Genomic DNA, 24342 nt, shown 5'->3' on the forward strand with positions numbered 1-24342 from the left:
AAAGGATAGATGCGAAGGATTTCACGCGCTTTATCGATAGAAGAAAACAGTATTAGCTGAATTGGACCACAAGCACCCAATGTTTCATTTATACGGCTTTATTATCGCGATTTACATTCTCCGACAAATGGCGTCCACAGGACTTAGTGCTGGCTCCAAGGAGAAAGTATTGCCATTATAAATATATTCAAATCTATTGAATGCATTTGATGCAACAAGAAATAGGGGTCAGACTAATTCTGAAATCGGGTCTTTGGCTGGACAGTGCAATTCGAGATGTCAAATTATGGGAGTGGAGTAAATGAAATGTTGCGTTGGAAATATTCAAGCCACTATAGTAGGTTTGTGTATTTTTAGATAGCAAATTACTGTCCGTGTAGATGTAGCACGCCATATGTAGCTGGACGAGAGCAGAGCATATCACTGCGTTATTCATATAGATATTCACATAAGCACTCTATAGCCTTCTCGCACACTCGTTTGTTAGCTTCTGCTACGGCCATTGGTCGTATTTGCAGCTGTTCTATTGGAATTGGCAAGCCATATCACACTTGCAAGCATTGATAATGAAGTGGTATTATATGTAACTCTATGAACACCCAGCTACTCAGTTGCGTTGATCTGATTTGCGTGAGCGTGAGCGTGTACGAAGATTGGGAAGGAGAAAGCAACCCACCAATGCAAACAGCTTCTGCTGCTCTTCTAGCCTACAGAGTGGATGAGTGGATTCTGCGACGTGTTCGTCTGGCATCCAAATGTTGAAATCCGTGAAAGTGTGTCCGGTTGAGTGGAAGGTCTGACGCGTGTCCTGATGAGTGTATGGGATTGATTGATTGTCGTGATTGTCGTTATCCGAATTCTGGGTTGAATGCGCATCGAACGAGTCGTTGTGATCGACATCCTCGTCATTATCGTCATCCATCGAATATTTGGTGGATTTGACGCGTTTCTTGGGCTGCATTGGTTGTATATCTGGTAGAACCTCCTTTACGCACATTCCAATCATTCCCTCACCCAGTTTCGCGCCCTTGGCTGTTATCCTGCGTCCTCTAAACGCAGCTACGTTATTTACGCGATGGAAGTAAGTGCTTATATCAGCGACGCCCTCGTAATCAATAGAAAATGGCAATAAATTTGGCTCCACTTTCCTATCGGATTTCTTCTCCACTTGGATCATCGTCTTGGACAGCAACAGCCATTAATGTCGGCAGCTGAGAAATCTACAGCGGTGCCGGTCGCCCAGTTTAAGCTGGTAAATGACAGCACGCTGGACAACAAAGTACTAGACACGTCGATGGCTGCGTTTGGCTGTAAGTTGGCCAGCTGCCTGATATCATCGCATTGACGCAGCCCGCAGACAATACAGTGGATGATATTTACACGCAGTCCAAGGCGTATCAGAGGTATATCGAGCCTTTAGAAGATGAATTGAACCAGCAAGTCGAGTACGATATGGATGAGCAGGATAAGATTTGGCTCGACGATCTCAACAAGTTCCGTAACTCCATCCAGATCGCTGGTGTGTCTTACGAGATTTTTGAAATTATCGTCGATCGTCTCGAGAAGGAGTTCCTCGATCTACAGAAGAAGTTACCGCAGAAGACACCGAAACACGCGTTCATCGAGGATTCCACGTGCCTTATCTGCAACGACAGCGAGTGCGATAACTCCAACGCTATCGTATTTTGCGATGGCTGCAATCTGGCTGTCCATCAGGATTGCTACGGCATACCTTATATCCCAGAAGGGCAGTGGCTGTGCAGGAAATGTACTGTCTCGCCCGAGAATCCCGTCTCGTGCGTTCTCTGTCCCAACGAAGGCGGTGCGTTTAAGCAGACAAACAACGGAGCGTGGGCACACGTGATATGCGCCAACTGGATCCCTGAGACTGGTCTTTCCAACCCTGTATACCAAGAGCCAGTCGAAGGTGTAGACAGGATACCCAAATCCAGGTGGAAGCTCATTTGTTACATCTGCAAGCAGAAATCTGGTGCGTGTATACAATGCGATGACAGGGCATGCTTTGTCGCGATGCATCCAACTTGCGCGCAGAAGTTTGGGCTTTTATGCAAAACTCGCAATATTATGCAAGGTGATCAGTTGGAGGATACCATCGTTATGAGGGCTTTGTGTCATAGACATCGACCAAAGACGGTTAGAAGCGCTCCTTTGTTTGACTTGGATAAAGACGCCTCTATTGTTCCATCACTGGGCGCTGCATCGACTAAAGCAGCTCGAGCTCATAGTCACGCTTTTAATCCTGGTCCTCCACGCGTCCCACAGTACATTATTGATCGCATTTTGAACCACATCGACACTATCAAATTGGATTACAAGTTGGAGGTTGCGTATGAAGTCACCAAATACTGGGCTTTGAAGAGGGAGAGAAGGAGAGGGGCTGGTCTTATACGCAGGTTGCATCTTGAGGTTGGTGTGGAATATTCTATCAAAGTTGGTACTAAACACTTGCAGCCCTGGTCAGCCACTGTAAATTCGCAGCATAGTGAAGCAGACAAGCGACAAAAGTTGGAGGTGAGATGGAAGTCTTTACTCTATTTTAAACACTCACACTGAACAACAGTACTTGGCAGCGATCAGAGATGATTTAGAACGCGCAAAGAAGCTTGCAGATTTGGTGATAGAGAGGGAGGCAGCTAAGCAGAACCAAGTAAATCATCTGGTCGAGACAATTTTCCATTACCTTTTCCCGCACGACAAGGCACTGCGACTGGTTTTCGAGAGGATAGTAGCGTGAGTGGGGGAGAGTGTTATGTGACACAGATACATTCTAACCATACATTCAGACTTGACGAGACTGAGCTTTTCGCTGAGCCAGTGTCGCTCACAGATGCACCCAACTACCTAGACGTCATCAAGACGCCGATGGACTGGTCGACCATCTACGCGCGCATCGACCGCCGAGCATACACCACCAAGTCACAATTCGTGAGCGATGTGATGACGGTATACGACAACGCGCTGCATTACAACCTCGAAGGCTCGCCAATATACGTTGAAACGGAGACGCAAAAGGTTCAGTGCATAGAAATATTATCACAGTCTCTCCCCGCAGTAGAGTCGTTCGAGGCTGCGGAAGGTGTGATAAGGATGCTAAGTGAAGAGCGCGGCGTGGAGAAGATGTTCGATAGCACTCTCTACACGGAACCGTCGCCCGAGCCAGTGGGAGAGAGTGGCGACGCAGCAGCCCTGCCCCAACCACCGCGCTCGCGCAGGAGCAAGAAGAGCAAGCGCAAGCGCGAGTATAATCCCGAGCTTCACAAGGCGATGAAGACGGAGAGAGTAGCTAAACAACGCGCAGAGGCCGATGTAGAACTGCAACGGCTGGTGGAAGCGGGGATGATGAGCAGTCGCAGCATGCGCTCGTCTACCCCAGGTGAGAAGAGAGAGGGAGAGAGGGAGGGTGGACGACGCGCGTCAGCCTCAGCTTTAGCATCAACGCCGACTTCCACTCCCGCTCCGACTCCGACTCCAAAAAGCTTACCGGGCAGGTTGCGCGAGGCGGTTAGTGGTGTCGATGCAAGGAGTGCTAGGAGAGGCGGCGCGAACTCGCCCAACATGCCAAGCAAACTTAGCAGCCAAGTCTTGGAGCAGGAGAAGGAGGAGGAAAATGATCAGGAGGAAGAACAAAAGCAGCCAGAAGGACATCGCAAGACGGAGCTGCACAGTGTCAAGCGAAGATTAAACGATACTGGGAATGATACCAATAGGGAGGGCGTTCAGTCGAGTGGATCGCCGTCCGTCAGCAATAAGAGGATAAAGCCTGAGATACGCACAAGAAGTAGCAGGAGGAGCATGGCTGCTGCGGAAGTTGAGCATGTATATGAGAAGGAGAAGGAGAAGGAGCGCGAGAAAGAGAAGGAGAAAGAAGAAGTAAAGGAGAAAGAAGAAGAGATTGAGAATAATAACCAAATCGAAGAAGCTAAGCAACGGAAAGAGAAGTTTGAAACACCGAGGACGTCGCTCAGAACACGTTCCAAGGTGGATTCAACGAAAGCGGCGAGCAAGATAAAGAGCAAGATGATTGTTGATGTCGACAAAGACGTAGGAGAGAAAGCGAAAGGTGGTAGGGAAAGCAGGGCAATAACACCACCTGCTCATGACACACCTTCACGGCCACACCGCCAAACGCGCCAGCCGGCTGAAGTGCGCGAAGCGCAGGAGCAACGGGAGCGATACGAACGGCGACAATCGGCGAGGAAGAAGACGAAGGCACCTATGAATAAGGCAGAAGCGTCATCATCAAGTAAGCTAATTAAGCCGAACAGCAACAACAACAATACAACCAACACCAACAACATAAATAACAAAATGAACAAAATGAACACAAAGAAAGAAGCCACCTCTATAACCCACCCAAACGACCACACAGAAACCGAAAAGTTTACAAGTGGATCACTGGTATGGGCGAAATGGGAGAAATACCCGCACTTCCCGTCTGAGATCTACGACATGAATGATGAGGAAGATATTGAGTACATACCACCAAACGTAATCAAAGCGAAACCGCGATCAAAGTTTGAGTGTTTATTAGTGCGATTCTTTGACAGTAAGAGGACATGGGCGTGGGTGCCCACGCATAATCTAATTTCACTTGGATGGGATGAAGTAGATGGTCAGTATCTCGACAGGAGTGTATTTAAGAACACAAAGACATACGATGGGGTGAGGTTGGCGTATAGGCGAGCGATGGCAGCTTTGCAGTGATGAAGACTAATATTATCAAGTACAAGTGAGTATAAATGATGTAGCGTTTCCAGCGTGTAGATGTGTGGCAGTGAAAGGGGTAGCAGTGGGTTTGTGTGTGTCGTTGGTATGGCCTAGGCCGAGGTTGCCGTGTTCATTCCAGCCGAAGGACCAGACGGTGTTGTCTGAGGTGGTGAAGAGGGAGTGTTCGCTGCCAACTGCCAGTTGAGTGATGGAGGGGGTTGTGGTAATGAGAAGGGGAGTGTTTGAGGGAGTGCTGGTGGGTGTGTTGGGACTAGCGCCTGTCCTGCCCACTGACCACAGAGAGTGACCATCGTACACAACAGTACCACGCCAAGTGCACCCGTAGTCCAAAACACGGGTAAAGGCACCCAAACTGAGCTGTCCGTGTGTGTTACTCCCCCAGCCAATCAAACCGTCTGCTGAGTGGAGGATAGTGTGCTCTCTCCCGGTCCGCGCACTGAAAATTGGAGTCTGGGTCGAGAGGAGGAGGTGGGGAGTAGAGAGGAAAGGTTTTCCAGAATTAGCGGGGCTGAGTTGGCCTTTTCGAGAGGCACCCCAGCCAAAGACGTTGTATGTGTTGGTGTGCAAGTGTCTCAGAATGACGATAATGTGCCGGAAGGAGGAATTAGCGTGGATGAGAGCGTGATTGTGTAAAGGGAGGTTAATGGGACTGTGTGGGTGTGTACTAGCCACATCAGCCACGCCTCTGCATCCAAATCCACTATCACCAACGCTTATAAGCAGCGGAGGGAGAGTATTTGACTCGAGAAAGAAGAAGGAAGTCGACCAACTGGCTAGAATGCGTGTGGTTTGGTGGTTTGGATATAGGCTACTCAACCAATCGAGTTTTGTGAGTGTGCTTATAGAGTGCCCAGCTAAGCCAAGCTGATTGCAATCATTTAGGCCAGCGCCGTAGACCCGTCGATTAGACAAGATCAGCGTGTGGTTTCCGCCGGTGGATATTTGGCAGCTACTTTCAAACGACGATACAAATTTAAATTCTGCAAAATCCTCATCGATTGGGCTGAGCTGGTGATTCGAGTTTGAACCGGCGTTGAATAGGAGATATGCCATCACGCTTAGAGTTGATTAAGCAGCTTAGAAGTAAATTCAATTGCTCAATTAACCAGGCTGTCGCTAGCCTTAATCAAAGTGGCAATGACCTATCCACCGCAGAGACAGCGCTGAAATCAATTTTGAACAGCGACAACGCATCTAAAATAAATAAGGCTATGGGCAAGGGCGAAGGAAGTGAAGGTTTGATTGGCAGTGTTGTTCTTCACAATGGATTCCCTGTTACTGGCGGTGCACCAGCCTTAAACAGGGCTAGAGGTGGTTTACTTGAACTATCCTGTCAATCAGATTTCGTGGGCAGAACGAACGAGTTCAAGAGGCTGGTTGAGGATGTTACTCATTCGTTGTCATTCCTCGTCGACGCGGATGGATTCACCGATGTAGACGTCAACGGCTGGTTAGATGCACCTCTGATCAGCTCATCACCCACCTCCACTCCTTCCACTCCCTCAACAGAGTCCATCCATCAAGCAATCACAAAGACGATCGCTAGTGTCGGTGAAAATATTACCATCAAGCGTTTCACTGCGTTTAACTTACCCAGTGCTAAATCAGCTAACGCAAATATTCGCTCACTAGGCCAATTCACCCATTCCATCCAACCGAACAGCCATTTTAACGAGAAATCACCCGTACAACTCGGTTTATTGGCTGCTTTGGTTGATTTGGAGGTTAGCGGGGGTGTGAAGGAGGAGAACGTCCACCAAATGTCACGCAAGATCGCTAGACAGTCAGTTGCGATGCCTTGTTCGAGTGTAGATGAGTTGCTTGAGCAGGAGTTGCTTGGCGGTGTCAATGAAGAGAGTGTGAGGGATTATCTGTTAGATTGGTCCACTCAAAACCAAATCGACTCAACAAATGTTAAAGATTTCAGAAGGTGGCATGTCTCTTGATAAATTTTACTTTTTTTTGTAACATGACGTCATTGAAAGATAACAGGAATTATTTAGTTGGTGTGGTTTTTGTGGGTGTTGCTAGGTGTGAGTTGGCTACAGTATAATAACACACACACACACGCACAGATTATACTCGTTGCCATTCTCTGGGTCTGTAGCTATGAATTGACTGATGAAATGTTCAAACTTGGTTACAACAAGCCTTTCTTGTGAGTTTCCTAGTGCGTTTGAGTCTTTGAACCCTATATAAACGTTTAAACAGCCTCACTTACCTCACTTCCTCCTCATTCTCCCCCTATTTGATTCCATATGTCTTGAATCGCAAATCCACTAGAAACCCAGTCATGCTCACACCAAACCAAACATTCCAATTAGCTGTAAAGTTCACTCTCTTTTGGACACTTGCCAACTTTTCCATCAACGCCAGCCTCCAATTCACTTCCGTGGCGAGCTCAACCATCCTCAGCTCAACCTCTGGTCTATGGACATTTCTTATCGGTGTCCTACTCCGCGTTGAGTCATTCGAATTCACCAAGCTATTCGCCATATTCGCCTCCATTTCCGGTTCGTTTTTGGTTACGTTTTCGGATTTTAGCGGGATGCGCGGGGAGCCCGAGGAGTTTGGCGGTATGTCTATTGTGAGTTGGCCTTACAGCATCAGACACCACACTCACACTCACACCCACGCAGCTCGGCGACACACTCGCTCTCCTTAGCGCCATCAGCTTCTCCGTCTATATGCTCCTGCTCAAGAAGACAGCTGGGAGCGAGTCGCGGATCGATTTCCCTTTGTTCCTCGGCTGTATTGGCGCCATCAGCACTGTGTGTTTGTGGCCCCTCCTCGTCATCCTCGACTACACGCAGGTCGAACCTTTTCATCTGCCAGAGACGACCGCATTGGGCAGTATAATACTTGTCAACATGGCTATTTCGTTTAGCTCTGACTATCTTTACTTGCAGGCTATGCTCAAGACTAGCCCGCTCGTCGCTACCATCGGCATCAGCCTCTGTCTCCCCTTTTCCATTGTAGCCGACTGGTGGCGTGGTCAGCTACACTTGACGACGTGTGGGCTAGTGGGAAGTGCTCTCGTTCTCGCCTCTTTCGTTGTATTGGGCTATGAAGAGGATGAGGAGGAGCAGTTGCGTGGGCATGGACATGTCTCAGACGAGTCTCAGTCTTTGTTAGGTGCAGACGCAACCACATACGATTCTACCACTTGATCTTGTTCATCGTTTATCGTATCTGGCATACGGCATACGGTATCACATATCTACTTGACATGGCCTGACATGACATCACATTCACTTTACTTGAAATCACATAACATTCTCATTTCATCCGCATGACATACCCATCCCAATTTCGACCCGGTCCTTAATCAAGAATTGGCGGAAGGAATGTCCAGCAGAGTATATAAGCCTGGATGAATACCTCCTTCTCATCAACAACTCAACAAGTTAACCACTCAGCTTCTCAACCACTTTACCACATAAAAAACAATATACAAGTATGCGTTTCACATCAGCAACAGTCGCGGCAGTTTCAGCACTCATGGTAAGCAGTGCAGCTATGCCTGGAGCCCATGAACAAGGACACGGCCAGCAAATGGGCCAGCACCATCACTTTGGTCACGACGAGCATGGTCCACATGGACTAGAGGGGGATTTCGACATAGGACATGGACATGGACATGGACATGAGCACGAACACGACCACCACGTGAGTAGTCAATGATGATTACTGAGTACCTTCTAACACATGCTAGAAACGCAAGACTGGAAAATTTGCAAATATGTTAGGCATCCCTGCTCAAGATGGTATTGGAGCTAACCGTGGCGGTAGGAATGGCGGAGGACATCGCAGTGGTGGTCGCAACAACTACAATTACGACAAGAGACATTTGCACGAGGAGGATCACGATCAGTTCCATGGACACGAGCACGGTCATAAGAGAGGCGGAAAGGGTGAGCACGGTGAGCACGGTGAGCACGATCACCACGATCACCATGAACATCATGAGCACGGTCCTAGAAATATCGGTAAGGGCCTTGGTGAACACGATCACGATCACCACGATCATCACGATAAACACCACGGTGAGCCACACCACCAAAAGAGAGGCGAGCATGGTAAACACCACGAGCACCATGACATGCACCATGGCAAGCCACACCACAAGAGGGGCGAAGAACACAATGAGCACCACCACGACAAAGAGGGCAAGAAAGAGGGCAAGAAAGGCAAGATGACACAGCACGAATTTGACAGACGCGCTGGACGCGATCACCATGATCACCACTCAGGCGCTATGAGTATGCTCACAAGCCCATTCGTTCTCGTCGGTTCTGCAGTGATTGCATTGTTCAACTTTAACTAAAAGAATAAGGCTAAAGTCTTAATGGCTTATGTGGAGTTGCCTGGCTAGCTAACTAGTTAACAAGCTAATTAAATATCTTATTTATTTTCTCATCGACAGATATAATGTACATATCTCCTTAATAATTATTCATTTTATCTACTATAATTTTAGTTGTGTTTGTTTTTGTGTTGTGTTTGTTTTTCAATTCTTTGATTTCAGACATTCATTAATACACTGATATATGGATACAGGGATACATAATTACACAAATACACGGATACAAACCTAACGCCTGTCTTTTACTTTAAATTATACTAGCCATGTTGAAATTTTGCGATTGGTTCGAAAACACGCCAAAAAGACAGACAGATCTAACTTAAATGTTTAAGTTATCACATTCTTCAATCTTTACTTTGCCAAGAGGAGAATTGACCAATAAGAGACAGGCATAGCGATGACAAGAATGCCGAGTGAGGAATGTCATGCCATGACAGGCCAAGACATATGTGGGGAGACGCGAGAATGGGTATGACAGAGCACGGACTTGAGAATGCGAGTGGGAATGAGATTACTATAAAAGCCCACTGTCCTTAACTCTCTAACACAACAACAACACAGTTATCTATCACTCCAAGCTAAAATGAAATTATCAGTCGCATCTATCGCATTCGTCGCAGCTGTCGCATCTACTTCATACGCTGCACCTCAACCAGGACACGGCCATGAACATGGAATAGAGCACGGACATGGGCATGGACATGCAGGTGAACACGGTCACTTTGTGAGTTTGTCTTAGTATAGACAAGTGTACCATGCTAAATTGTTCCATAGGCTCGCTTCGAAGGTCTTCACCCACACGGATACCACAAAGAGCATCACGACGAGCACCACAAGAGAGGCGAGCATGGCAAGCATGGCAAGCACGGTGAACATCACGATGAGCACCATGGACACAACAAACTCGGTGAGCACCACAAGAGAGGCGACCACCGTGAGCACCACGATATGCAGCACCACGAACCAAACCACCACGAGCCACATCACGTAAGAGGCGAGCATGGTGAGCACCACGAGCACCATGACATGCACCATGGCAAGCCACACCACAAGAGAGGCGATGAACACCACGGACATGTCGACTTGGACCACCACGAACGCCCTCACGAGCACCACCACAGAGACTTGAAAGACGAGAAGGACCACGACCACCACCACGGCCACGGACACCACGACGACAAGCAGAAGAGCGAGATGGACACTGCACAGAAGCTGAACAACCTGGACAGCACTGCGAACAAAAACGACAACGAGGATGCTAAGAACGATACCAACCAGAATGCTAATAAGGCAACAACTGACACCAACAAGGCTAAAGCAACTGGCACGACTGAGGATACCAAGAAACAGCAAGCACTGGATAGCTTGAACAAGGATGATGACAAATCAGGCGCAATGGCTAGCCTTCTCTCGCCATTAGCACTGATTGTGAGCACTGCGATTACCATCATGCAGTGGAACTAATGAGGAGGATGCGTCAAAACCAATCAAAGCAACCATATCAGCTGTTTCTAATCATTTCTAACTAATTTTTAGCTTCTCTGGGATCATCTCTCAAAACCTTTCATACTTCTAATATTAACTAATGTTAAACAAAGACGATACATTCATCTTCAGATTCCTTTTCTTTTGCATTTGGCATAGTTCTATATTTCCTATTTTCCACGCGATACTCACACCGCTACAGTAGCCAACCTTCTCATTTGAATTTCCTTACGGATCTCCTCAATTTCCTCAACAAGGTAGCCTTCGAGGGCGCTATCTTTTCCGTAACCAATTTGTGTCTCCATTCTCGATTCATCGAGAGCCAGAACGCATTTTTCGAGCTTATCAACGACCGCCAACTCCATCATGTTCCTCTCTTCACCGCTATCGGCCAGCATCTGTTTGGCGACTTCAGCGAGGGTGAGTGCGCGTATGGGATGTCCATATGGTAGGATCAGTTTCAGCGCCCCAACTGTCTTTCTGCCCAACTCGACGGTGAGTCTTGGCGCCCATGTCGGCATGTTGTCTAGTTGGGCGATAGTGATCATGATAGCGAAGCAAACGCGCAGATAGCGCACTCGCACTCTCGACGCAGGAGCGTAAGCGCTTTCGACAGTGTCATAGTAAGGCTGCAAACGCTGGAATGCGCGTAGAGGGTCTGGTGGGGTGTATGTTAGTGTGAGAGACGCATTCAATGATTCTCATACACACCATCAAAATAGAACTTTTCAGCCGCATTCACTGTGTTGAGTAGTGTATCTTTATCTACATTCCCACTCCCTTCATTATTATCCTTTGGACACTCGCCAATATCAAACCTATACTGCTTCCACAAAGCATCGCGCTGCATGTCCCATGGGAGGGTCTGATCGACGTAGCTAGTTGTGATTTCCTGGCCCTTTTTTACGTCTTTGAAGAGCACAACACTGAGAGTGTCATCAGCGCGAGTGAACTGAGACGTGCAATTCGGGTGCATGTCATGATTAACGAGCGCGGCAAGGGGAGCGATTGCGACGCCGACAGCATCTGAGTTCTGCAGAGCAAAAGCGTTTGTCTGTATTTTATTCAACAGACGCATAGCGTAGGGTATGGAAACATCCACGTCGCTGTTCTGCAGCCTACTCACTTCGCCCTTAGTGAAATACAGTGCGAATTGTCTCACTCGCTCGCCCAGCCCTACTTTATCTTCTTCTGAGAGGAGGTCGTATGTTTCGTGGAGCCCATCGAGTTGCTTCTCCCAGTCAGTATCACCGTCTGCGCGCTTGCAGTCGCGCATCCACACCAGTCTCGCCATAAGGCGAATGGAATCCTCAGGGGTGGTTTTAGCTGCTCGCAGACACTCACACTCCCGCTTGTGCACCGGCCAGTCTAGCCTTTGGGCGTGCTTGGAAATGTAGTGTGTCTTCTTGCAGAGGGAACAGCGGGCGAGAGGAGGCTTGCCGTGTGTGCCACCGGGAATGGCGGTGTATGAGCAGTGTTTGTCCAGGTATGAGTGCTCGAGTGCTATCATTGTCGCTTTGGTGGATAGGACGGTGGTACCTGGAGGATTTGAGCGGTGAGCAAAGAACAATGATCGGCGCTCGACCCACCTCGCTTTATATCACGACGCGCAAACACACCACGACCTTTTGTCGACGTCTGCTCTACTTGGATGTCATCGTTGAGGATGCTTATCGGGCGATTAATGGGATTAATGGGATTATCATCGGTGGGTTTCTTATCAGAGGCGATATCATCCGTGACATCATCTATCTTATCACGCTGCTGCTGCTTCAACCTTGCGCTTCTCTTGGCTGCCAAATCGGAGAAGCTCATTGGTGGTATAGGAATAAGAGGAGTAAAGAGAAATGTATAAATGTTCATGTGTAAAATACAATTTATATTTTAATCTTCAAACGCCCTCAAATACGCGCTGCCTTTTCAAATGCAATGGCGTCTTTGAATGATCTTCCAAGGAAATCTGGCTGCTTGACTTGATAGATTCTCACCAGCCAGTTCTCTGAAGTGAAAGCTTCTTCGAGGGATTCAAGCTGTGGGCCCTTTTTAGGCAGCTGAATTTGTCTCACTCGGTCAACCGCAGGTCTTGAACCGAACAATTCAGCGAATCTGTGATAAACCATCTTGTAGAGCACGCTGTTCTTCATTGCAGGTGCTGCACCTTCATCCATCCTGAACTCGCCTCTAGGTGTAAAGTAATCACGCTCGTGAATTTCATCTGGCCAGACACCCTCTGAGATCCTAACCATCCAGAGGAACTTGTTGATGTCATCGCCAGAGTACCCCAGCAACCCACCAAACACAACGAGCAGATGTGTGACGTCGTGTTTGCGCAGTATGTCATAGCTCACTTCTTCAGGCGACGCCATTATCTTTCCTACAGTGGCAATATGCGTGTTGTTCCATGTGTTGTTATCAACCAGTGTAGTCCTGCCAGCCATACCAGCCAATTGATAACCGTAATCCCACCAACTACCAACGACGGCATCTTCCGACGTTGTCTGGTTTAGCCAGTTGTACGCTTCTCTGAAGTCATCGATGTAGAGCGTTTCACCTTGTGGCGTCTTTGATGCTAGAACCACGGATGGTGAGGAGTAAGCGTTAGAAGTCACCCATGTTGAGTGGAAGACAAAGAAGATCAACATGAGCACCACGTTGATCAACACAACGAGGCGTGCATCAGGCGCTCTAATGCCTGCCTTTTCTTGCATTTTTTCTATCACCTTCTCCCTGGTAGATGAGATGGATGTGTCTTTCTTTGTTTTTTTGTTTTTTGGAGTGAAGGCTTTTTGCGAGGTATTATGCGAGACGTTGTGTTGAGTGTTATGGTCGGTCTCCTTGTTCTCCACCTGATGCTCCCCTTCAACGTCAGGATCTTGTATGTAATTGTCCAGGAGTGTAGAGAGGGCAACAGCAGCAGCCACACAGACGATTGGAGTGAGAGTGAGCATCAGTCTCACCATAACACTAGCAAAGTAACTTCCAAAGACAGCGTAGATGATAACAAAAACGCTAGCCTCTCCCTTGATACTATCGGACAGACGATGGAAGCAGAAGAAGACGCCGGCCGGGAAGAGGTAAATGAGCATCTGCAGATCAAAGAAGAATGATGGCCAGGAGGTGGGTTGGTGTTCGGAGACGGAAGCAACGATTGGAATATGTACCTTTGCATAACCGGTATCCCAAAGAGAGTAGAATCTGCCAGTCCATGGAGCAATAACACCCTTGTGCGATGCCAAGGCCATAGCAGCGACACCAACGACAAATCCTAAGACCAAAACAGACCTCAAGAGGGTGTCGAATTGCTGCTTTGATGGGAGGTGCTGACGGATGAGAGTGGAGAAGGCAATCAACTGGAGCAAACCAAATACACCCAATGCTGCCATGTGGTCAGCCGTTCCAACAGGATTGAAACCAACGAACGGAACTTGCATCGATGCTAGAGTACCGATTGTGTAGAAAGAGCAGTAGGAAATGTAGAGACGAGGGGAATATCTGCCCATCAAAACCAAGACGAAAGCGTGAAGAGGGATCATGTTGATAATGAAAGCATATCCACCCCATGCGGATACCATATAGTAGTAAGACATTGCAGTGATTGCACCCCAGAACGCACTGCCAAGACGAAGAGACTTGACCCAGAGGTAAAAAGTGAACATGAGGAGGAAGATAGCGATAGCTTCGTTGTCGTAAGATCCAGCAACTGATCTAGATATGTAACCGGGAACGATGGCGATAAAAATGGCAGCTAACAGACCAGCTCTAGCGTCTTTAACTTCTTTGGTGAAAAGGTAGGTCGTGTAAGCAGTAAGAGCAGAGAAAGCGGGGGCGAGTAAGACGCAGATGTTTCTTATGTCGAGGGGGATGTTTATGGAGTGAAGAATGTTGTGGATGAGACCGGAAGTGAGCATTAGGCCTGGGTAGAGGGTGCCACCTGTTGCCCTGCCAAGGGGGTACCTGGAATTAGAGTAATTTGGTTATTTGGTGTGCCTTGCGAAATGTCTCAATGACCCACCACGACGTGTTATCATACCAGTTCCAAAAATGTTTGAAGCCGTGGTTTACGAGTACTTTAGTGGCACGGCTGAGATTTGAATATTAATCGGGCTATCAAATGACAGAAGCCACCCACAAATTGAACCACGGATCAAACTCATGGATAATCGACTCATGCCTGATTACACTAAATAAGCGTGAGCTAATAGCAGCGCCTGCTATAGCCAAGAGGGTGAATAGCTTTAGAAGGCTTTTTAGGGTGTTGTTTGTGTTATTTGCAGCACTCCCCGCCATGAATGTTCTTCCTGAGGTTGAAACGTTGCAACGTCAATGAAATTATCAATTTTAGCTTATAATTTGATAGTGGCAGTAGCTGTGGCTGGTGTGGTGCAGCTAGACAGCAGCTCATTCAACCAAGCCATTCTATCCAACGATTATTCAACTTCATTCGTCGCTTTCACTGCTCCGTGGTGTGGACACTGCCAGAGACTACACGCACCCCTAAACCAGGCTGCAAATAGCTTGGATGGCTTAGTCTCTTTTTACAACGTGGTCTGTCTCTTGTTCACGCCACGGCACTTCCCTCACCCCCAAACAGAACTGCGACGACTCAAAAAACTCAAACATTTGCTCAAAATACAATGTGAAAGGGTTCCCCACGCTGAAAATGTTCAATCGCGGATCTAAATCACCCCCAAAAGACTACAACGGTGAGCGTACTTCTGCGGCTATATCGGAGTGGGCGGGGAGAGAAATGAGGAATGTGGTTAGTCGATTGGGTGACTACGGTGCTCTCCAATCGTGGCTCAATAAGGACACACACTCCCCCCACATACTCGTATACACTGCCAAATCATCCACACCCACTCTCCTTAAAGCTTTAGGTCTGAAATTCCCAGGTGCTAAATTTGGAGTGATGAAGTCCACATCACGTAATGCTGAAGTTAAGGATGCTTTAGGGTTAGGTGAGAATGATATACCCGCCCTATTCGTAATCACAGATGGCTCTATTGAGAATGCTGAAAGATATCAAGGTTTGTTGTAATTTGGAGTTTCTACACTTTCTTAACGTTCTGACACACTTTAGGCAAATTGAAATATAAACCACTTAACCAATACCTACAACAAACACTGCCATCTCAATCGAAAACACCTCTTTCAAACGACTCAAAGAAGCCTAGAACTGAGTTGTGAGTTGAGTTTAACACCAACTCGATTATATGTTTCAATTTGTTGTAGTGAAAATTTTGCATGAAAGAGTGACATATTGACTCGGAGGCAATTAGCCACAGCCCAACCAAAACAATGAGGAAGCTTTCATTAATGCGTGGAATAAGGGAAGAGGATTATGTCAAGTTGATTAGCGTTGATGGGTATGAGTATTCAATAGAGACTGCCACACTCCGGCGCCACTCGACGATAATGTCTACGCTTTTTACTGGGTATGGGGGATGTACGGGTAAGCAGGATAATCAAGATAAGCAGGAAGTGCAATTCATCCCTACGCACACCACCAACTCATCGATCACCACCCCCACCCGCTCGGCATTCGAGCATGACGACATGGAAGAACGCGGCACACTTGACACACAACCTATTATTGAAACACCCTCCGCACACACGCTCTCCCGCGTAGCCAGCAAGATACGCAACAAATGCACACCACTCTCTCACCAACGCTCCTCGTTCAGCGGTGGGAACAACAGCAACGGTAGTGGAGACAGTCACAAGGCGTATACACAGGCACAATCGAGCATGAGCACCGGTGGTATCGGTCTCATGAACCGCTCAACCTCCTCTCTACCCTCACCACCACCACCCACTTGGCAGAAATTGCGGGGTGATTCTCCGAAACAGTCACAGTCACAGTCACAATCATGTTCACGGTCACTGCCGCGTCCACAATCACATGTTTCACTCTACTCTGGCCACTCTAGCTACTCGCATTACTCAGGTATGAAAAATTTAGCAGCTGCATCGCACGAGATAGTAAACACGCCGAGTATCCATAACTCTGCACAATCCGATCACTCAAAGCACTCAACTCACCCTGCTCTCCCCGGCCTGGCTGAGGCTATTGAGCCACACTGCCAGAACACGCAGGGTGCTCTACGGGCAGTGCCTGCGGTGCGCAGTCGGTGTGGTGCCTGGAGCGATGTCTATAGGTGTAAGGATGAGGATGGTGATGCGAGTGGGAATGGCAATGGCATTAGACATAGAAATAGGAATGACGATAACCATTGCAATCGCAATCCGCTCGCTGTGGAACCCTTGTCTAGCACACAAGACACGAAATGCACACCACACATACCTCGAACACCCCAAACACCCCAAACACCCGACACTCCCGACACTCGCATCCGCTACTCGCACGCCAAGAAAAAGGTCTGGGTGAGTGAGGAAGCCCAAACGGTGGAGGCGTGGGTAAAAGCAATGAGAAGCGGGAGTGCGAGTGTAGACGCCAACACCCTCTCACTCACAAAGTTGCTAACATGTCTGCGCAAATACGACGACATGGCCACACTCACACTAATTGAAGAACATCTAGCTGATAGGACGACGGCGACGAACAGTCTCAATCATCTGCTTCTATCCAAACGACACAACCTGCATACATTGCACAGTGCGTCTGTCGTCAAAGTTCCCGCACACTTCCTGCCTCTCTTATCCTCAGAAGAGATTGACGAGATTGGGGGGAATGATATGAAAATCATCTTGAATAGCACTAACACGCTTAATCTGTTACAGTTGTTGGTTTGTAGATGTTATTGGCGCTAGTTACTCTCTCACACCCAACAGGAATCTAACAGACTGCTCGTCAGTCCTTCCATGGCGTCAAAGCTCAGCGAATCACCTTGCTTGTCATTCAAGCTGCGCATACACAACGAAGACTACCTGACTATCGATATGTGATAAGACACAAGGCACACAAACGTATCCTTCTTGATTACGAAATTGCACCAATACACACATACACACACTTAATACTTGTAAAACATACATACATAGCTGTTATTGATGAAAAATCATAAAGGATATACATAGAATCATTCAATGTCGTCGTCGTTGCTCATTGCTCATCGCTCGTTACTAGCTTTTGCGAGCTTCACTTCTTCACACTGCCTATGACAGACTGAGGAGCATACTTCTGTATAACTCCTGGTGGATGAAGCATGTCAAACTCTTCTGTCGCGTCTCTGCCCGCATAGAGCATGATTGCCTTCTCGCCGCCTGGATGTTCAGGCAAGAAGTTTGTAACGTCCAAGACCTCATCATGGACAATAACCCAGCAATCGTCCTTAGATGTATGTTTCTTAACGTCTTCAACAGTGAACTCTGATTTAGTTTCAGTCTTCTTTGATGCTGGCTCGTCGATCTTCTCGGGCTCCATTTGTGCAGTTGTTCTGTCACCTTGTCTAGCTGGCTCACTTTGGGCTGGTGGTTGGGATGTGCCCGCGTTGCTGTCGTCCTGATGCCCCCAAGAGTACTCCAACGTCAGCTTCGAGTTGGATGGATCAATCCTAACCTTGGTCTCGAGCGGCTGACCGGCAACATGTGCACCCAACAATCCCAACCTCTGAGCAGCTTTACCGTTGAGATTCTCAGTGAGCATGTAGCGAGCTGCCGAATCACCAGCCACCCTACCGAAGACAACACAGCCAAGAAGTGATGATCCACCCAATCTGTTGGCTCCGTGTACACCACCTGCTAACTCTCCACATGCAAATAGACCCGGTATGGTACCTTGTTCGCCGAGAATCTCAGCGGAGGCGTTTATTTCAACACCACCCATAGTGAAGTGGAGAACTGGGGTCATTTGTGCGACATGGAAGGTGTCGTCCATCTTCCACTCATCTCCTTTGTCAAAGAAAAACTTCTTGCCATATGGATCTTTCTTCTTGCCATGAGCAATATCGTTGTAGTCTTGGAACGTCTTGTTGAGTGCATCTGAAGAAACACCCATTTCCTTGGCGAGGTCGGAACCGTTGGTGAATTTTTTCATTAAGCCACGTCCGACATAGTGCTTGCAGTGCCATTCACTAGGGGTGTGTTAGTTGTATGAATATATTTATAAACAACTGACATTTGTCTGGATGCAGGACCATTTAATATCAAACGAATAGGATCTTTTTTAATTTCCCACATACGACCAGTGACATAATCACGATGACCAAGTTCATCACAGAATCTTTGACCTTGGTTGTCAACAAGTAGACCACCGACACCTCTAAGCGCCTCAGCAGCTAAGAACTTAACCTTGGAATCAGGTTCCTTGGGATCTACGAGACCGGTAGGATGAACTTGAACCTTCTCAAGATCAACGGCAGCGCCACCAATGCCAAGGACCATTTTATGACCGTCACCAGTGGACCAAGGACCGTTAGTGGTTGGGAGGTGCATTAAATCAGGGCGATGTTTAGCGAGTAAAGAGTTATCACCAAAATCAGCTGCATAACCACCTGTTGCGAGAATAACGGGACCTAATTCGGTGAATTTTTGACCATCTTTCTCATACTCAACGCCAGTGACGGTAAGGTCATTATCCTGAAGTAAGCGGGTGACGCATGATTTTTTGAGAACATTTGCACGATTTGGTTGAGATTGAGCAAGGTCTTCGAGTTTCTCCATCAAAGCGTAAGTGATAGTCATTCCAGGGAATTGGCCACCTTCACCGCGGTGAGTGCGTGGCTGTGAGTGACCACCAAGTCTTGCAACTTTAGATAAATCGAGTTTAAATTCCTCTGTGAGCCATTTAATAGCGTCACCTGATTTACCCGTGAGAACGTGAAGTAAATCATCCCTTGCGAGTTCTCTGGCTGACTTTTTAGAGTCTTGGAAGAAAACAGAGGATGAGTCCTTAATCTCATTTCTCATTTGAGCTTCAGTTCCAGCGCCATTTATTCCGCTTGTAGCTTTAGTTGAGTTGCCTCCAAAGAAAGATGCCTTGTCGATCACGACGACGTTTCCACCGCGTTCGAGGATGGTGTGTGCTGTGTGCGAATGAGCGGGCCAATCAGAATAAAGCTATTACTCACCTGCAGACAGCCCGCTGAGACCGCCACCTAGATTTAAAAGTCAGATAGCTGTGAGTGGGTACACAGAACCACACTCACCGACTACGATTGTCTTTTGCTTGTCCATCTATTTAAATTTTGCTATTTGAAGATGGTCGTTGTAGATCAAGAGCTACTTACCCGGTGAATAACCGTAACACCCTATCAAATCACGTGGACCAATCACAGCGCGGGAATTTAAAAGTGAAATTTATACAAAACTAATTAATTGAAAATGAGAGGACGTCCAATCCCTCACCAGTTAATTTGTTTTTAATTTGCGTGGCTGTGATGTGACAACACTAAACGCCGCAGATCCAAGCTGGGTGAGAATGTTAAACGATGTAAAAGCGTACGATATCCCACACACCAACACACACAGTGTACCTAAAGTCATCTGGATATTCCAACCATTGCCATACCACCAGATGCTAAATATCAGTGAGAGTGCCTTCCTCAAGCTGAGAATGAGGTTGACGGAGAGATTCGATACTTTCTATTCGATTCTTTAGTCGATTTCGGTTTAAACACTGTTCAACTCACAGCAGTCAACTTATTAACCCCAGTAATGCAAATTAACTGCGAAATCACATTCGCCAGTAGAAGGAGATACATGTGGGGTATATCCACGTTCACGCCCAATCCACTCACCCCCACTCGGCCCGATCGATGAAAATTCTCAAGCTGAGGAATCAGTGCGGGTAGGAAGAGTGGTATAAGGGGAATAGCTAGAATATGAGTATAGAAGAGCATCTCCGGCCACGTATGTGAGCCGTACTTTGCGTATATCTTCTCCTGACTAACTCCCATTAGGCTGGATAAGAGGAGGGCGAGGGAGAGTAATGAGATGCCAGCCATGTAATTTGCATAATCTGTATAATCTGAGTATTCTAAATTGCTAGTGTAATTGTATTCTTTAGCTGATGGATATGGGGAATATAGAGTGGTTAAAATGGTGCCTGCCGTGACTATAACCACACAAATCACTTGTATCAAGGTATATCGCTTATTTAATACCACCCAACCTAATAACATGGATATACATAACCCAGAACACCGAAACACCATATGTATCGGTAGTGGAATGCTAAACTTGAAAGCCAGATTGTTCAATATATTTACAGTAATGAAACCACAAACAATAAAAGCCCAATCATACAATGGTACTTGTCGTGATTTCAGTTGTGGGAGATGAGTGGATGGATTAAGACAAATGAAATTTGGCAGGTGATAAAGTGAAATAGCAGCGAATTGAGTGAACGTGAGCAAAACGCCAGCATCTGGAGCATTCCTCATCAAACCCTCCAAAGACCAAGCATTAGAGCAACAGCCACCGAAGATACCGAATAAAATGAATATCCAATCGTTGGATATCAGTATCAGTAGCCAGCTTAATATATTCATCCCGTTAGTTGAATTCGTTGGCTGTCAACCACCAACTTGATGTCGAAATTCATTCTTACAACCACCAAACCATTCATACGGTCTGTTACTCAGTATGTTTCTTACAATCCCCGGCGCTACGTTACTTCCCCTCCAAACTCTACCGCCTTCGACACTCACGGCTTCGTCAAACGTCTCGAGCAAGAAGGCGTCCCCAAGCAACAAGCAGAAGGCATCATGCTTGGTCTCTCCAATGTTATCGACGAGAGTGTCAGGAATATGGCTGCAGATATGGTCAGTCGTGCGGAACACGACAGAAATCACTATACCCAGAAAGTTGATTTTGCTGCCCTAAAATCTGAAATACAACTTCACGAGAAGAGCGACCTTACCTCCCTTAAATCTGAAAACGAGAGACTTATGGGGGATGTAGAGAAACTCAAACAGAGATTGAGAGAGGAGATCACCCGCACTCAAGCTGGTGTCCGACTCGATTTGAACCTCGAGAAAGGAAGAGTCCGTGATGAATCCAGCGTTCAGGAACTTAAATTGAAGGAGGTGTCCGCGAGGATGGAGAGTGAAGTCGCTGCTGTACGCACACAAATGGAGTCATCTAAAATGGCACTATTACAGTACATTATTGGTATTCTCACTGGTGGTGGTGCACTCCTCCTCGCTTACCTGAGGTTGATTACATGATTAGATAGATGGTTACTTAGTGTAAAGATATCCCTGTAATAAATACTCATACAACATGCTCTAGAATACAATACTAGTGAGTGCTTTTTGTGCCGCTTTCTTGGCTGCGTGGGGGTCTGAAGGTATGTGTTCAATGTCTTGATCCTGAGGTGTGGGTGTGTATGGATTTGCGGGTGCAGTTGCAGCAGGTGTCCCTTCTGCTACGGGTAATTTCGTTGTACTACTTGCACCACCTACACCACCCACGCCCCCCAGAATCCCCATCAACTCATCCAAAACCTCCCTGCCTGCCATCCGCGACGACCTATCGAGAAAGTCCGGTGGGCTGAATGCGCTTTTGAGTTTCTGACCCACGTCCACATCCACATCCACATTCTCTCCATCAAACACAACTTCATCACCGCCACGTCTAGGCAGTGAATCCGGGCTAGTCTGATCTAGAAGATAATCAGTAGCGTCGTCCTTCTCACTTGACATTCCATCGACATCCTTCGATGGGGCGTCGCTATAGTGTGTTTTTTCGATTGTAGAGTTGTTTGAGGTGTTAAATTCGATACCGAGTCCGCTAGCGTGGTCGTATCTGTCTTTCCCTGTCACATCACCATCTCTCCCTCCTTTCCTTTCTTTCCCTCCTCTCAAATCTCCATCTCCACCCACCTCATCCAACCCACATGCATACGACCGCAGTGCATGGCTGAGAGGACGATGAGCGGTGCGGTAGAGAGAGTAATCCCCAGTAGCGTAGCAAGCAAAGAGGGTATCGTAGGCCTCTTCCAGATGACGGAGGGAGGCCAATGTGAGAGAGTGAGTGTGAGTGTGAGTGTGTGCGTGATTGCCACCACTCGTATTGCTCCAACTACTTCCACCATTTCCACCACTTTCATCACCCCTACCTCCCCCGCCACCCAGCAATACCCCGTTTAACCGTCCGAGCGACCTAGCGAGATCGCGGACTACCCCCCTCACACCCCGCCAATACACCTCTGCTTTGCACGTGTAACGGAGCGCTACGAGCGTCACCACGGCCACTTTGCGTGAGTCGTGAACGTGTTGGCGAAGCTCCCAAAGACGTGTCTTTGAAAGTACTGCTTTGGGTCTGCGTTGTGCGATGCTCGATGGTTTGATGAGGTGGGGAGGTGTGGTTGGTTGAGATTCTTGAGATACTTGAGACTCTTGAGATACTTGAGACTCTTGTGCTTGTTGTGGCTGCTGTGATTTTTCAGACTCTTGAGTGGCAAGTTGCTGCGACTGCTGAGGTTGTTGCACCTGACCCTCCTCACCCCCCTCACATACCACCAAGCTGCTCTTACGCGACGCGGCAGGGGAAGGGGAGGGGGAGATATGAGTGATGGGAGTGCCGAAGCTGTTGCGAGTGAGAGGAGGGGCAGGTATAGATGCCGTGGCTGCTGCGGCTGCTGGAGTGAGATTGGAGGTGGAAGCAAGTTGGAGGTGCTGCTGCGAGACAGCTCTCTGTCTAACAGTATGTGGAGGTGGTTTGACTGGATGTGGGTGTGAATGTGTTGCGCTCGTTGTGCTGTGTGCATCGTATGTGTTGTGCACTGCCGAGTGCGCCCGTGCTCGCGGTCTGTGGCGCCCTTGTGTGCCCATCTGCGTCACTACTCCTGTGTGCATCTCTAATAAGGACCGTTCAGGGTTGTAGTCGGTGTGGGCGTCTTTTACCTCGTGCTCTTTTTCTCCTTGCTCTGTCTCAATGCCTCGACTGTCCCGACTCGCCCTTTTACCTCCCTTGCCTCCCTCAAAAGCCCTGTTGACAGGTGAATGAACGTAGGTGATGGTGGGGGAGGTGCGTGGGGTGATATAAGTGCTGTGGTGGGGTATGTGGTTGTTTCTAGGGGAATTATTAGGGTGGTTAGTGTGATTCACCTGACCTAACTGACTCGAGTGACTCGATTGAGCTGAATGCGTAGAGTTACGCGTATACATAGCCTCCAGAGCCACCCGCTTATCATTGTCAACGAGGTGTTTGAGTGATTGGGTGTGTTCGCTGAAAGTGTCCTGGATTCTACTCAGCGTGTCATACACAACTGTCTTCTTATGTGTGTTTAAAGAGGGTTGAGTAAGGATGTTGAATGTAGTAACGTCAGAAATCTCACACTCGCGCAGAATGGCCTGCAAATAAGCCATAACCTGTGTTCTGGATGTGGGAGTGTGTAGGAAGGCTATTGAAGAGAGAGTAATCAGGATAATAAGGGTGTTTAGCGGGTGGAATAGCAACCATACTACCCCGCCAAACAACTGTATATTGAGAAAAGAGTGAAAATTGTTCATATCATCCAAATCATTGAGATTATCAAGGCCATTGATATAGCTCACTCCGGCTGTGTTTATAGGGTGTGTACCGAGGAGATAAGAGCTGATGAAGGAAAACTGGAGATTAGCTGGATTTATATCGATTGAACCGGGTAATTGAGTGGGTATAGTCGGTGTCGTCGGTGTCGTCGGTGCTATTGTCTGCGTAACATCCACATCATCCACGCCATCCACCTCCATACCAATTTCTAGTAAATCCTTATAAGCCAGGCTATACCCGCGCTACAACCACTCACCCCTCATATAATCATCAATTGGTGTATCTCCAAATACAACACTCTC

The 24342-nt window shown here is 47.6% G+C and overlaps 13 protein-coding genes across 13 annotated transcripts; 7 read left to right on the forward strand and 6 right to left on the reverse strand.

Moving 5' to 3' along the window:
- Positions 1 to 603: 603 nt before the first annotated feature.
- J056_001816 (uncharacterized protein) lies at positions 604 to 1177 on the reverse strand (the record flags this gene model as incomplete). The annotated part of the gene is made up of 2 exons (XM_009271444.1): positions 604 to 621; positions 677 to 1177. The coding sequence occupies 2 exons, from the start codon at positions 1175 to 1177 to the stop codon at positions 604 to 606; spliced, it is 519 nt and encodes a 172-aa protein (XP_009269719.1).
- Positions 1178 to 1201: 24 nt separating this feature from the next.
- J056_001817 (Peregrin) lies at positions 1202 to 4725 on the forward strand (the record flags this gene model as incomplete). Its single annotated transcript, XM_009271445.1, has 5 exons — positions 1202 to 1310; positions 1358 to 2427; positions 2473 to 2532; positions 2582 to 2751; positions 2805 to 4725. 5 exons carry the CDS (start codon positions 1202 to 1204, stop codon positions 4723 to 4725), a joined length of 3330 nt encoding a protein of 1109 aa, XP_009269720.1.
- A 113-nt stretch (positions 4726 to 4838) lies between these two features.
- J056_001818 (uncharacterized protein) lies at positions 4839 to 5802 on the reverse strand (the record flags this gene model as incomplete). The annotated part of the gene is made up of 2 exons (XM_009271446.1): positions 4839 to 4981; positions 5037 to 5802. The coding sequence occupies 2 exons, from the start codon at positions 5800 to 5802 to the stop codon at positions 4839 to 4841; spliced, it is 909 nt and encodes a 302-aa protein (XP_009269721.1).
- A 158-nt stretch (positions 5803 to 5960) lies between these two features.
- J056_001819 (uncharacterized protein) lies at positions 5961 to 7919 on the forward strand (the record flags this gene model as incomplete). Its single annotated transcript, XM_009271447.1, has 4 exons — positions 5961 to 6608; positions 6825 to 6907; positions 6961 to 7336; positions 7389 to 7919. The coding sequence occupies 4 exons, from the start codon at positions 5961 to 5963 to the stop codon at positions 7917 to 7919; spliced, it is 1638 nt and encodes a 545-aa protein (XP_009269722.1).
- A 289-nt stretch (positions 7920 to 8208) lies between these two features.
- Positions 8209 to 9076, forward strand: J056_001820 (uncharacterized protein; the record flags this gene model as incomplete). Its single annotated transcript, XM_009271448.1, has 2 exons — positions 8209 to 8418; positions 8465 to 9076. 2 exons carry the CDS (start codon positions 8209 to 8211, stop codon positions 9074 to 9076), a joined length of 822 nt encoding a protein of 273 aa, XP_009269723.1.
- A 622-nt stretch (positions 9077 to 9698) lies between these two features.
- On the forward strand, positions 9699 to 10579 carry J056_001821 (uncharacterized protein; the record flags this gene model as incomplete). Its single annotated transcript, XM_009271449.1, has 2 exons — positions 9699 to 9839; positions 9890 to 10579. 2 exons carry the CDS (start codon positions 9699 to 9701, stop codon positions 10577 to 10579), a joined length of 831 nt encoding a protein of 276 aa, XP_009269724.1.
- A 209-nt stretch (positions 10580 to 10788) lies between these two features.
- On the reverse strand, positions 10789 to 12415 carry J056_001822 (SET and MYND domain-containing protein 3; the record flags this gene model as incomplete). The annotated part of the gene is made up of 3 exons (XM_009271450.1): positions 10789 to 11258; positions 11312 to 12139; positions 12190 to 12415. 3 exons carry the CDS (start codon positions 12413 to 12415, stop codon positions 10789 to 10791), a joined length of 1524 nt encoding a protein of 507 aa, XP_009269725.1.
- An 86-nt stretch (positions 12416 to 12501) lies between these two features.
- On the reverse strand, positions 12502 to 14887 carry J056_001823 (Dolichyl-diphosphooligosaccharide--protein glycosyltransferase subunit stt3; the record flags this gene model as incomplete). The annotated part of the gene is made up of 3 exons (XM_009271451.1): positions 12502 to 14554; positions 14613 to 14681; positions 14730 to 14887. 3 exons carry the CDS (start codon positions 14885 to 14887, stop codon positions 12502 to 12504), a joined length of 2280 nt encoding a protein of 759 aa, XP_009269726.1.
- Positions 14888 to 14923: 36 nt separating this feature from the next.
- On the forward strand, positions 14924 to 15787 carry J056_001824 (Putative protein disulfide-isomerase; the record flags this gene model as incomplete). The annotated part of the gene is made up of 3 exons (XM_009271452.1): positions 14924 to 15145; positions 15192 to 15627; positions 15681 to 15787. The coding sequence occupies 3 exons, from the start codon at positions 14924 to 14926 to the stop codon at positions 15785 to 15787; spliced, it is 765 nt and encodes a 254-aa protein (XP_009269727.1).
- A 228-nt stretch (positions 15788 to 16015) lies between these two features.
- Positions 16016 to 17506, forward strand: J056_001825 (uncharacterized protein; the record flags this gene model as incomplete). The annotated part of the gene is made up of 2 exons (XM_009271453.1): positions 16016 to 17347; positions 17393 to 17506. 2 exons carry the CDS (start codon positions 16016 to 16018, stop codon positions 17504 to 17506), a joined length of 1446 nt encoding a protein of 481 aa, XP_009269728.1.
- Positions 17507 to 17699: 193 nt separating this feature from the next.
- J056_001826 (Putative fumarate reductase) lies at positions 17700 to 19735 on the reverse strand (the record flags this gene model as incomplete). The annotated part of the gene is made up of 4 exons (XM_009271454.1): positions 17700 to 18633; positions 18678 to 19584; positions 19630 to 19656; positions 19708 to 19735. 4 exons carry the CDS (start codon positions 19733 to 19735, stop codon positions 17700 to 17702), a joined length of 1896 nt encoding a protein of 631 aa, XP_009269729.1.
- Positions 19736 to 21090: 1355 nt separating this feature from the next.
- On the forward strand, positions 21091 to 21729 carry J056_001827 (uncharacterized protein; the record flags this gene model as incomplete). Its single annotated transcript, XM_009271455.1, has 1 exon — positions 21091 to 21729. The coding sequence occupies one exon, from the start codon at positions 21091 to 21093 to the stop codon at positions 21727 to 21729; it is 639 nt and encodes a 212-aa protein (XP_009269730.1).
- Positions 21730 to 21789: 60 nt separating this feature from the next.
- Positions 21790 to 24303, reverse strand: J056_001828 (uncharacterized protein; the record flags this gene model as incomplete). Its single annotated transcript, XM_009271456.1, has 2 exons — positions 21790 to 24248; positions 24297 to 24303. The coding sequence occupies 2 exons, from the start codon at positions 24301 to 24303 to the stop codon at positions 21790 to 21792; spliced, it is 2466 nt and encodes an 821-aa protein (XP_009269731.1).
- Positions 24304 to 24342: the final 39 nt, after the last annotated feature.

This window comes from Wallemia ichthyophaga (genome assembly GCF_000400465.1).
Source record: "Wallemia ichthyophaga EXF-994 unplaced genomic scaffold scaffold18, whole genome shotgun sequence".
Taxonomy (NCBI): domain Eukaryota; kingdom Fungi; phylum Basidiomycota; class Wallemiomycetes; order Wallemiales; family Wallemiaceae; genus Wallemia; species Wallemia ichthyophaga.